At 50.9% G+C, this 12,764-nt stretch overlaps 1 protein-coding gene across 1 annotated transcript; it reads left to right on the forward strand.

Annotated features, from left to right (window-relative positions):
* The first annotated feature begins 4,714 nt into the window (after nucleotides 1-4,714).
* NANOS2 (nanos C2HC-type zinc finger 2) lies at nucleotides 4,715-5,131 on the forward strand. Its single transcript, XM_059382316.1, has one exon. The coding sequence runs from the start codon at nucleotides 4,715-4,717 to the stop codon at nucleotides 5,129-5,131; it is 417 nt and encodes a 138-aa protein (XP_059238299.1).
* Nucleotides 5,132-12,764: the final 7,633 nt, after the last annotated feature.

Consider the following 12,764-nt stretch of genomic DNA (forward strand, 5'->3'; position numbering starts at 1 on the left):
CTTTTTTTGGTGGGGGAAGAGTGGGAGAATAGAGAGAGAGAGAGTCTTAAGCAGGTTCCATGCCCAGCATAAAGACCTACACAGGGTTTGATCCCACAACCCTGAGATTGTGACCTGAGCCAAAATCAACAGTCAGACACTTAACTGACGGAGCCATCCCACCCCTGCTCTCTGCTAACCACTTTTGCAGACTTTCACAGGAAATGGGAGGATGTCCTGAATTCGGCTCCAGCCTACCCTCACTGTCCATATAACCTTGCACAAACCCCTCCACCCCTCTGAGCTTCCCATGGCTCATCTGATAAGTGGGGTTTTTAATGCATTGTACAGGGTCTGGGTAGGGCATAATTCTGACCCAAAGAAAATGCTCAGGAAATAAGGGCCCTTAAAATTATCGCCTTACCTGTGTCTTAATTATCTTAGCTAATATTTAATAAACTCATCCAAGGAACCAGGCTCTACGTTCTGGGACAGGTAATGACATCATTCTCTCTTGACAGAGGGGAAACCAAGGCTAGGACACGTTAGGTAATAAGCCCGCTCGGCTAGCAGCTAGATTCCACGGCTGATTAACGAGCATTTACCCATGATGCTGTCCACCAACTAACCTGGGGTGTTTTGTTCTCGAGTCACCCCACTGCCTGACCCAAGGATGCCCCCCCACACTCTAGAACAGAGAGTTCTAGACTCACTTCTTCGGGGGAGGGCGGTGAACCAGCAGAAAACTTCACAGTTGACCATATGACCAGAGGGGTCCTTTTATTTATAGATTTCCAGAAAGTGCTTGGTGTGCACATGAATCCAGGAATCTTGGCCAGGAACCATGGCTTGAAGTACTGAATTCTTGAATTCTTCTCATCCAGAGGCCTATTTCCACATCAGCAAAATAAGAAAGTGGGGCAAACTAGACTAGATGATCTGGAAGACTCTCTGGAGCTCTTGGATGCATTAATCTATTCATTCATTGTGCTAACTAGTATTTATTGAGGCAGTATAGGGCAGTGGTTAAAGGCAAAGACTTTGGACTCTGGCACACCCAGGTTGGAATCCCAAAGCTGCTGCCTGCCAGCTGTGTGATGGTAGACAAATCACCTAAACTCTCTGAGCATCAGTTGCCACCTTTGCAAATCATGACTAATAATAGCACTTACCTGAAGAAAGGGATGAGGGTTAAGTGGCGCCTTGTGGGGACAGCCTCAGCTCTCGCCTCAGGGGCTCACAGTCCAGAGGGGAAGACAGACCAATCCCCAACTCAGAGTGGGCAGGACTGGCATGTGGTCACCTAGAGAAGTTGACCCAGGGGTTCAGCCTGAAGGTCTGGAGGGCTTCCTGGAGGAGGAGACATTAGAGCTGAACAGTGACAGCCATTATAACCACTCAAGATACAAGAGTCACCCATGTGAAAATTTATTATTGGTCCGTGGACATTTAGAGCAAGGAAATAGAATGTGATCTGGAGGGCCACACCACTTCCATCCATTCATTCATCTTTTTCTTTTTTTAAGATTCTATATATGTTTTAAGTAATCTCTACACCCGACATGGGGCTTGAACTCACAACCCCAAGAGTTGCCCACTCCACCGACTAAGCCAGCCAGGCGCCCCCATTCATTCATCTTGTTAATATTCCCTGCTATGAGCAATGCCCAGCCCTGCGCTGGGCAATGCTGGGGACACATCAGTGCCCAAGACAGCCCTGATCTTACCTCCCAGGGCTCATGGATTACCACTGAGGACAGATATCAAACAAGTCATTATCCAAAGCATTACTTCAGAAAGGAAATTACAGAAAGCTAGGAAATCGTATGGCAAGAAAACTTTTCCTGTGATATTCATGAATTTCCTCCCTTTGTTGCTTCCCAACCATGAGCCTATCCACAGAAAAAAACCACATTCATTCAATAAGCATTTATTAAGTTCTTTCTGAACGCATAACATGTTGTTTCCCATTGGGGATTTTTAACACATTTTTTTCAGACTTTGCTTCCTGAGCAAACTGAAACAATGTGAGCTGGTGGGGACAGCCCCACTGCCCCTATCCAATCAGCAGCAAACAGAAGAGCATCCTAAAACACATTTCTCCTACATCCCTCCCCTGCTTATAGCCTTCAGTGGCTCCCTATTGCTCTGAAAGCAAAGACCAATGGACTAACTTTGACCTCTATCATTGGTTCTTATTCTGTAAGACCCAATACTTGCTTTATCAAACATTTTGAAATGTCTCTTTAATATTCTAAAATTAGGGGCACCTCGGTGTCTCAGTTGGTTCAGCATCTGCCTTGGGCTCAGATCATGATCTTGGGGTCCTGAGATCAAGTCCTGAGACAGGCTCCCTGCTCAGTGGGGAGTCTGTTACTCCCTCTCCCTCTGTGATCTCTCTCTCTCTCTCTGTCTCTCTGACAAATAAACAAATTCTTTTAGAATAAAAATTAATAATAATAGGGCACCCGGGTGGCTTAGTTGGTTAAGCGTTTGTCTTCTGCTCAGGCTGTGATCTCAGCATCCTGGGATTGAGTCCCACATCAGGCTCCTCAGCCTGGAGGCCTGGGAGGCAGGGAGTCCTGCTTCTCCCTCTCCCTCTCCCTCTGTGATCTCCTGCTCTCAAATAAATAAATAATCTTACAAAATAAAATAACAACAATAATAATAATATTCTGAAATTAAACTCACAGGTAATATGGACCACCAACACACAGATTCTATTTTTAAAAAGTAATATCATGTCCTGAGTTACAAAGGGGAAATAAAAGACAGCCATTCATAATAAAATAATAATCTATTTTCATGTATGAATGCTCAGAGAAGGCCAATCTAAAACACATCTCATTAGGCAGATACTAGCATCTCTGTGGAGACTTCCACAAACGAGACAGGGACAAACTGTGTCTTGTTTGGACGGTTGCCAGAGTCAGCATAGCCTGGGGTGGCAGGGCTTCTAGAAATAGTGAACAGCTCTGAATAACAACGTGCGCAGTGGTTGCGTTCCAGGAAAAGTCAGTGTATCCGAAAATACCGTAAGAGCACTAGCATTTATATGCAAAACACAGCTAGGTTCTAGACTCAGATCATCACAAATGCATTTTTCTACATATATGGGTGCCCAGTGGGAACACTGGATGGTAACGTGGTGCCCAAGACAGATCTTGGTCATGTGGATCGTGGAGTTCTCTGACATCCGCAGTCCCTGCACCCTAAATCCAGTCACTGCCAATGACCGTGACAAACCCAAAGGGCTTTGCCGAAACATCCCCTAAAAGCATTCTATGATCTGACGGCTTCCAGCCCGTACACACAGGGCTGGCTTATCTTGGGATCCTTGCTCTGTTCTGTCCACCCCACTGCCCTTGCTGTCCTCCAACTTCAGGGTTCCATATCTTGTGTCCCTCTTTCTGGATGATTCTTCTTTGTGGTCTCACCTTCCAGGCCACTACCCCCCAGTCCTGTCTCCCTCGGAGCACCCTGTTTATAGGTGACCGGGTGTCTTGGGTCTTCTGTTTTCTAATTTGCTGGCTGTTCCCCACAATGGGCTGGTAGCTCGTGAAATGGGCGCCAGATTCGCTGTGGTCACTGGTTAGTGTCCAGCAACCAATGATATAAGGAGGCTCAGTGACTCTGCCCTGGTCAAGGCGATAGATGAGGCTAGTGGAGGAAGAATTCCTGGAAGGGGGTATGGGCAGAAGGCAAGCTTTTTCTTGGCCCCTGAGGTCAGGGAGGAAGTGGAACAACACACAGGGTCAAAGTGGGACGTTCTAAGTGAAACCGTGTCAGGCCATGGTCCTCTGCTACCTCTAAGATCAACTCCCAGTGTTTCTAGAGTCACATTAGGCGTGAATTCCAGCTGTGCCACTCCCCTGCTGAGCATCCTTACGTACATTCCTTAACCTCTCTGAGCCTCACATCCGTCTCCATAAAACGCAAGCGATAATGCCCACCTCCCTGAGTGGTCACAAGGCCGACATCATGGGGATCTCACAGATCTCACAGATCTCATTTCTGGAACATAGATCTCGTTTATACAGCATCGAGCACCGTAGTGTGATTCAACAAATATGCTGAATATTTGGCTCCCAGTTCAGGACCTGGGTCAGAGGCCCAGCTCTGTCACTTGCACACTCTGTGACTCCAAGCCAGTGAGTATCCCTCACTGAGCTTCAAGCGACTCATCTATCACTGGGGGCTCGTAACTGCGTTTCCCACAAAGACGCTGTGAGAATGAGACCAGATCGCGCAGGTAACTGCTGTGCAGCACAGTGTCTGGCCTGGGGTAAGGACCTGTTATCATTATCAGGAATGGCTCTGGAGTATCTGGAGGCCCGTAGTCTCAGAGTAAGGGAGGATAGGGGGCAAGGGTGTATTTGCACACATGGAGCTATATGGAATGGGTAGGGAAACTGAGGCCCAGGAAAAGGAAGGGCTTTTCCAGGAGTCACGGAGGCAGAGCAATGACCACAGACAAGGGGAAGGGCCTCCTTCCCCCTCTCGGTGGGGAATTACAGTCAGATGAGGAGCAGGACCATGGGCAGGGAGTGGGCCCTTTAAATCCTAAGCTCCACCTTTGTTTAGAAGGGTCTTTGGGGGAGTATAAAAGGGGGGTGTAGTTCCTCTCTGCTCCAAAAAAGCACCTGCTGCTCTTGCCCAACGGCCCCCACGCCCTGGCTTCTCTCTAGCGGCCCCCCTCTTCCCGCCCCCCCCCCCCGCCCCCGGCCTGGGAGCCATGCAGCTGCCGCCCTTTGACATGTGGAAGGACTACTTCAACCTGAGCCAGGTGCTTTTGGCCCTGATCCAGAGTGGGGGGCAAAGGCCCGAGGCCCAGGGGAATGGGGACCCGAGGCCCGGGCCTTCTCTGGGGCCGGAGCAGGGCGTGGGAGGGCCAGGGGCCGGCAGAGGCCTGGCCACCCTGTGTAATTTCTGCAAGCACAACGGGGAATCGCGGCACGTCTACTCCTCACACCAGCTGAAGACCCCAGAGGGCGTGGTGGTGTGCCCTATCCTGCGGCATTATGTGTGTCCTCTGTGTGGGGCCACCGGGGGCCAGGCCCACACGCTCAAGTACTGTCCACTCAACGGCGGCCAGCAGTCTCTCTACCGCCGCAGCGGGCGCAATTCGGCCGGCCGCAAGGTCAAGCGCTGAGGACACAAGGTGCCCACCCCGCAGCAGCCCCCCGATCCTCCTGGTCCAGTCCCTGCCAAGTCCCCGGACCCTCCCCCCCAACTCCCCCAGCCCTTGGGAGCTTCTGGCTCCCAGAGCTCCATCCCTGCTGGATCCTGAAACACTGGAGACTACTGGGGAACCAGGCCAGCTCTGCCCCACGGGGGATCTCGCAGGACTTGGAGTTCTGAACTGGGGGTGTCTGTGGATTCTGGGTGCAGCAGGACTGCACGGCCTTGGGGCTCCTTCTGGGCCCCCCCTTCCGGGCCCCCCCGTTCAAGGCTCTTTTTCGTCTTTCCCGGGCTGCTGGGGATGCGAGCACTGCCTGCCCCCTTGACTTCTCAGCCCCGTGGTTCCATTCCTTCTGGAGTTCTTGGACCAGTAGACCTACAGGACCCAGCGTGCTCTCCTAGGCCCGCCCTTAGAATTTGAAGAGTGAGCAAGACTGGCTTGGACGCTTGAGCTGAGAACTTCCAAGATGGGATTCTGACGCGAAACCTGCCTTGTCCACCTTCTTCAGCTACCTGTAGACCCACCGGTTTCATCACAGACCCCCCTGGACTGTTCCTTCCCTGCCCCAGCAGCCCATTCCATCGGGAGCTGGGAAAGGGAGGGGACACGCTGCAGCGTTGGGGGTGGGGGGGTGCGGGGGAGGGATCTGGTCTTCCAAGGCTTCTCTGGGAGAGGAGAGCCTTGGGGTGCACGGACACCCCTCAGCTCCCCCTGGTCAACCTTCTTGTTTCACTGCACTCTCATCCCCAACCAAAAGTCACCGCTGGGCGGTTCCCCAGCGGGAGGAGGGCATCTCTCCACTGCCTCCCTTCCACCTTTCAAATCCTCACGGCTTGTTAAAGGTCTTTTTTTTTTCCCCTCCCATTTTTTCCCCATCTTCCAACACTTAATCCGCGAAGCTCAGACAAAAAAGGGGTTTTAGTGCCCACTTGAGAAAGGCAACTGCCTTGGTTTTCTTTTAGGGGAAATGAAAAGAAAGAGCTCCGGTCAGATTGTAAGTTGCTCATTTTTTGGCTCAGGGTTGGGGGCCTGGTGTTCAGTTCTGGTGAATAAAGAGCGTTTCTGGTTGTCTTTGAAATCACTCTGGTTCTGTCTTCTCCCCTGGGGGCTGGGGGAGGGAGCCACGTTTGCCCCAGTATGGAGGCAGAACAGGAAGGGGTCCTGGGTTCCTCTCACCATATGCCCCCCCCTTCACGTTCCCTGACACAGGTCACCTAGGGACTGGTCCCCACGTCCAAGCCTCCACCTTAACCTCAGATTCCTTTTCCATGCCCTTCCTGGGGCTCTGTCCAGGGGTCCCCCTCCCTCCCCGCTAGACCACAGGTCTTCCAGGACCAACTTGATGGGAGTTCTTTTTTGTTTGTTTGTTTGTCTTGTTTTAAAGATTCTACTTATCAAAGAGAACACAAGCAGGGGGAGCAGCAGGCAGAGGGAGAAGCAGGCTCCCCCATGTGGGACTCCATCCCAGGACCCCAGGACCACAACCCGAGCCAAAGGCAGGTGCCTAACCAACTGAGACACCCAGGCATCCCCTTGATGGTAGTTCTTAAACTTCGGCTCCCAGATCCCCTTTGGAGAGGTAATGGGAAAAAATTATCCTCAGCCCCTTGAAAATCCACATATGCACAAATCATCTGAGGGCTTCTTTAATCCCAGCAGGCCACAAATATTTATTGGTCGCTTACCTTGTGCCAGGCATCTTTCAAGGAACTGGTGGGTACAGCAGGGAACAAAGATGACATGTGAGCAAAATCCAAATGAAACGAGGCAAGCAGAGACTATCTGGAGGAACGGCATTCCGGGTAGAGAGGACAGCAGATTCAAAGGCCCTGCAGTGACCGGAGGTGGGCTGAGTCATAAGAGTGAAGGTCAGAGAGTCACATGGGAAGGGCAGTTGAGAATCTTGCAGACCCTGGTGAGAACTTGACCTTTATGCCCCAACCCGACCCCCCGACCCCAGACCATGATGTGCACCACGGGCCCCTTCATACGTACCTTAGTCACACAGAGACCAAAGATCCCAGTTTAGGACCTCGCAAAAACAGCTCTGCGCACAACAGAGACCACCCCCCAAGTTAAATTAAACAATAGATAAAAAGAGGACTGACTCCCCAACCCCAGAGCTGTGGCATGTCCCTGACAGCAGGGTGAGCCCCAGAGGAAGAGGGAGCTGCATCGGGCAGGAAGGTGATGGCCTTTCAGATGGGGCTATGGAGGAGAGCCTTGTAGTTTATAATAAAGGGACCGTGTCTAACAAAGTGTGGGCAGCAGGCGTGGAAAGGGAAAAAGGGTGTTGCACACCGTACTTGGGGACATTACAAAGGGTTGGGGGGGACACTTTAGACCCCCAACCCTTTGGGGGAAATAAGAGGGAAAGATGCTGAGGCGGGTCTGGAGTGTGGAGTGTAGGAGGTTCTTGGGGACAGCCACAAGTGCTTCACAAGGGGACGCATCCCAGAAGCTTCTAGACACCTGTGATGGGGCTCAGAGGAGAGGGCTGGAGACAAGCAGTTAGTGGTTGTCAAGTGTGCGGGTTGTTGGTTTTGTTTTGTTTTGTTTTTGAATGAGTTAAGTCATTTATGCAACACATAATTAAGTGGCATGGTAGCTGACAGAAGGTGGGACACTAAAGAAGTCAAAGGAACTACAAACCCTGCGCCCCATCTCCTCCAGCTCCTCGCACCTGCAGAGCTCCGTGCACCTGTGAGCAAGGTTCCCTTACCAGCAGCTTCTCATGACCTCCACACTGGACCGAGACCCAACTCCCCACTCAGCCCAGACCCTCCACGAGTTACTGCATCCCGGCTGCATCTCTGGGATTGCCCAGGGAAAGGGAGAGGTCTGGGTGACATGCAGGTGTCTCCTGCAGGTTCCGGTTGGGGGTACAGGGTCAGTTAGGACATGGTGAGCATAAGGTCCTCAATTGGTGTTATGAGTTGAATTCTGTCCATCCCACAAAAAGATGTGTTGAAGTCCTAACCCCCAGTACTTCAGAATGTGACCCTCTTTGGACATAGGCTCGTGGGAGATGAAATCAGTTAAGATGAGGTCATACGGGAGTAGGGCGCTCTTAACCCAACATGACTGGTGTAATTATAAGCAGAGGGAAGCGGGCACCTGGGTGGCTTAGTCGGTTAAGCATCTGCCTTCGGCTCAGGTCATGATCCTGGGGTCCTGGGGTCGAGCCCGGAATCGTGGGTCTCTCTGCTCTGCAGGGAGGCTGCTTCCCTCACGGCCTCTGTCCCTCTCGCTGCTCGGTCTCTCAATCTCTGAAATAAGTAAATAAGCTCTTTTAAAAAAAGACCCAGGGCAGCCAGAGGCCGCAAGAAGCAAGGAAGGATCCTCTTCTGGAGCCTTCAGAAGGAGGGCAACACTGCCAGCAGCTTGGTTTCAGGATTTCTAGCCGCCAGAACTGGGTGAGTATATTTGTATTGTTTTAAGTCACCCACTTTGTGGTATTGTTACAGCTGCCTTTGGAAACTGAGGCAGGCATCCCTGAGAAAGTAATACACGGGGCATTCTGGGGAGGCATCCAGAATGCTCTTTGCACACGAGGGCTGGGGGGCTGGGTTGAGAGGGGAGCTGGGTCTCGTGAGAAGGCTGGAGACAGGGAGCAGTGGGCGGAAGTGAGGCTTGGGGAGCTCTGCAGGTGTGGGTAAGTTGAGGCAGGATGCAAGCAGGCTGGCATCTTCCCGCACCTCCCCCGCCCCCATGAACACAGAGGCAAGGCAGGTAGGCAGATGGATAGCTCATGAGGCAGCCTCCTGGGCTCAGATCAGGCAGACAAGGGGCTGGGTGGGCTGGGAGGGCCACCAGAAACGTCTGCGCAAGGGTGTTGTGGGGGCCATTCTGCTCCTTCTCTAACAGAACAGAGGAGGAGACAGAGGCTGCCCTCCATGCAGAGAAGCGAATGCTTGGAAATGACCTCCTCCCTCCAGATCCACTCTGGGCTTAGGAGCAGCCATTCTGCACCCACTTAGTGCTGGGGAAGGAAAATCAGATCCACTCAAGGTTGATCTAGAAGGCCACAGAGTTACCACTGAGCATGCAAGCCTAAGATTGAATCCCTGAACCTCAGCTTCCCACTGTGCGCGGCTGTGTGTGTCTTGAAAAATGAATCTGTGCATCTGCGGAGGTCCCAGTGTCCTGGTGAGGCATGCCTAGAAGTTAAAGCTGATTTCCACTGTTGACCAGAATCGGGGCCATTCTAGAGGGTTTTGTTTTTGTTTTTTTTTTAATTTTATTTATTTATTTCACAGAGGGAGAGAGCGTGCACAAGCAGGGGGAGCAGCAGAGGGAGAAGAAGAAGAAGGCTTCCCACTGAGCAGGGAGCCTGATATGGGGCTGGATCCCAGGACCCCAGGATCATGACCTGAGCTGAAGGCAGATGTTTAACCCACTGAGCCACCCAGGCATCCCCATTCTGGAGGGTTTCGTACGAAGCAGAGGAAAAGGTAGGTCTGTTAACTAACGTCTTTTTAACTTTAATCTGTATTGAGCACGCCAAGAGTTTCACTTTTTTTTTTTTTTAAGATTTTATTTATTTATCAGAGAGAGAGAGGGAGAGAGAGCGAGCACAGGCAGACAGCATGGCAGGCAGAGGCAGAGGGAGAAGTAGGCTCCCCGCTGAGCAAGGAGCCTGATGCGGGACTCAATCCCAGGATGCCGGGACCATGACCTGAGCCAAAGGCAGCTGCTCAACCAACTGAGCTACCCAGGCGTCCCAAGAGTTTCACTTTTTAGGTTTCTCTTCCAGTTGCTTTCTGTCTTTCAGTCTGTCCTTTTGGTTGACTCCCTTCCTCTCTTTATCTTTCTTTTCTTGCCTCTCCTCTCCCACCATTCCTTCCTTCCCTCTCCTAGTCATTCTGACAAATGCGGACTTTTCTCCTAGATTCCACCCTCACCATGTACCACTGCCAGTGAAATACCTGCTTAGATGTTTCCTCATGTCCGAAACAGAAGTCCTGTCCACTCTACCTTCAGAATACACCCAGAATCTGACCATCTTCCCCCAGCCCACTACTACCTACCTGATCCCCACCACAACTTCTCACCAGGACTGAGGCAGTCACCTCCTCGCCGGTGTCCCTGCTTATGCGCTTGGCCTCCTAGAGTATATTTCAAAACCCAACAAAAGTGATCCCGTTAAAACACAAGTCTACTCGTGCTCCTCCTCAGTTCAGAGCCCTCCCGTGGTCCTTGTCTCCCTAAGTAAAAGCCCAAGTCGTGGCCTCTCTCTCTGACCTCTTCTCCCACCCGCCTCTTTCCTTGCTGCTCCTTGAACGCTCCAGGAACACTCCTGCCTCAGGGCCTTTGCGCCTATCCTTCCCCTCCTTGGATTGCCCTTGCCCCATATAGCCACGTGGCTTCCTTCCTTGCTTCCCATAGTTCCTTGCTTATACGTCACCTTCTCTGTGAGGACTTCCCATCCTCACACTCTTGATCTTTCTTACCCTGCTCTCCTTCTCTTTCCTCCGTAAGGCCTCCCACCATCTAGCATACTTCCCTGTTTATTTATTGATTATGTCTGTAGTTACGGTGGTCATTTTGATGTGTCAGCTTGGTGAGGCTACAGTCCCCAGTATTAAAGCACTAATCCTGGTGTCACCATGAAAGTATTCTGTAGATGTGATTTAAAGTCTATATTTAGTTCACTTTAAGTAAGGAAGATTATCCTGGATAATCGGGGTGGGCCTGATCCAATTAGTTGACAGGTTTAAAGAACAGAGCTGAGACTTCCTCTCCTAAATTCCCATTGCTTTCACTTTTCATGGCAAACCACACTGAGAAGTTCATTTTGCATCTTGATTCAACACACACACACACACACTCAGCACACACCCAGGACAAAATAATGATCTTAATAATATTAACAGAACAATTATTACCTACCAGGAGCTACTCAGTTACTTGATTCCTATTGAAACGTCACAGTTCAATGAGGTAGATTCTGGGGTTAATCCCCACTTTTCCTCTCCGGAAAGGGGAGGTAATATGCTGTACTTCATACAACACGGTCCGATTTTTTCCGATTTTGCTTTATTTCATGTCTTTAACGCTTGTCACAACCCATTAAGTGTTTTTCAGGACCCAAAGTTAAGCCTCAGAAAGACTTCCCTGGCCAGGCCCTTGCTCTCTGACCTCCTATACCCACACCTGCAGAGCTCCACACGCCTCGCCTCTGCCAATGGCTCCCTGTCTTCAGCCTTTTCACGAGCTCCAGACTGATTTAGATCCAACTCCCCTAACTCAGTCTTCTGTGGGGCCACAAACATCCCAGATGCCTCCTTTGGGTGCCCAACATATGAGTTTTCCCCTGGTTGTCATAACCAAGGGCCACAAACCAGTGACTTAACATACAAAGGTACTACCCCGGTTCTGGAGGCTACAGATCCAAAATCAAGGTGTTGGCTCTAGGGAGGATCCTTCCTTGCCTCTTGCAGCCTCTGGCTGCCCCGGCCCTCTCTTGGTCAATCTCTGTCTCTGTCTTCCCTCTGTGTACCTCTTTTCCTCTTCCAGTAGGGACACCAGTCATGTTGGGTTAAGAGCGCCCCCTACTCCCGTATGACCTCATCTTAACTGATTCCATTTCCAATGACCCTATGTCCAAAGAAGGTCACATTCTGAAGTCTTAGAGGTTAGGACTTCAACATATCTTTTTTGGGGGGGAAATTCAACCCATAAAACCTATTGAGCGTCTTATACTTACCATGACTCCATACAACTGGAACCTGGACCAGAATACTTGCCGTCACCTAGAGGGCTTCCCTGTCCTCCCCAGACTGACAGTCACATGCCCTGTACATACTACCTCTCAAATGTCTTCATTTCTACCCTTCCCACTGTCCCTGCCTAGTCTTCCCCCATCCCTCTTCCTCTCCTGTCCCTTTTTCTTCCTTGAGTCTAGCCAATAATCTTCCCCCTTCCCATCTATTGTCTTTACAAAAGTGGGGCAGGGAGGCCGGGTGTCTTTCTAAAGCACAAATCAGACCCTGTCCTTCCTTGCTTAGAACCCACTGCCCATAGGATTGCATTCAAGCTCCTTAATGTTGCCCATAAGGTCCAGCATGAGCTGGACCCCTGGACCTGACCCCTGGACCCCTGACCCCTGGACCCCTACCCCTCATGGGGCACATGGTAGGACCTTATACAAAACCAGGCCCAGTGAAAGTCGCCTTGTTACCTATTGTGAACCTGCACACACTCAGAGTAATGTAATTAGAGAAAAACCCAACTCACTTCAATTTCAAAGCCAATGACATTGAATGATTGGGTCTATTTGTCTACATTTCCCTGATCACTCATCCACTATCTCAGGGATTTCTCCTGTGTCTTCCCTAACCTCAGGATCTTTCTCTCACCTCAGACCCTGCTTCCTACTCTCCTGAGACAACCTAAGGAACAGAAGAAAACATTCATACGTTCCTGACATCACCTCTTGTCTCTTGCCTACCTCCGTGTCCTCCCCATCCCACTGTTTTCTAGAGTTAAACAGCTCTTGCACCTTAGGCCACCCTCTACTCCTGCCCTGGGTCCCACTTACTGTGTCTATTCGAGGACATTGCTCCAGACACTGTCCCTTCCCTCATCGGCACCATCAATC

This window comes from Mustela nigripes, chromosome 17, assembly GCF_022355385.1.
Source record: "Mustela nigripes isolate SB6536 chromosome 17, MUSNIG.SB6536, whole genome shotgun sequence".
Taxonomy (NCBI): domain Eukaryota; kingdom Metazoa; phylum Chordata; class Mammalia; order Carnivora; family Mustelidae; genus Mustela; species Mustela nigripes.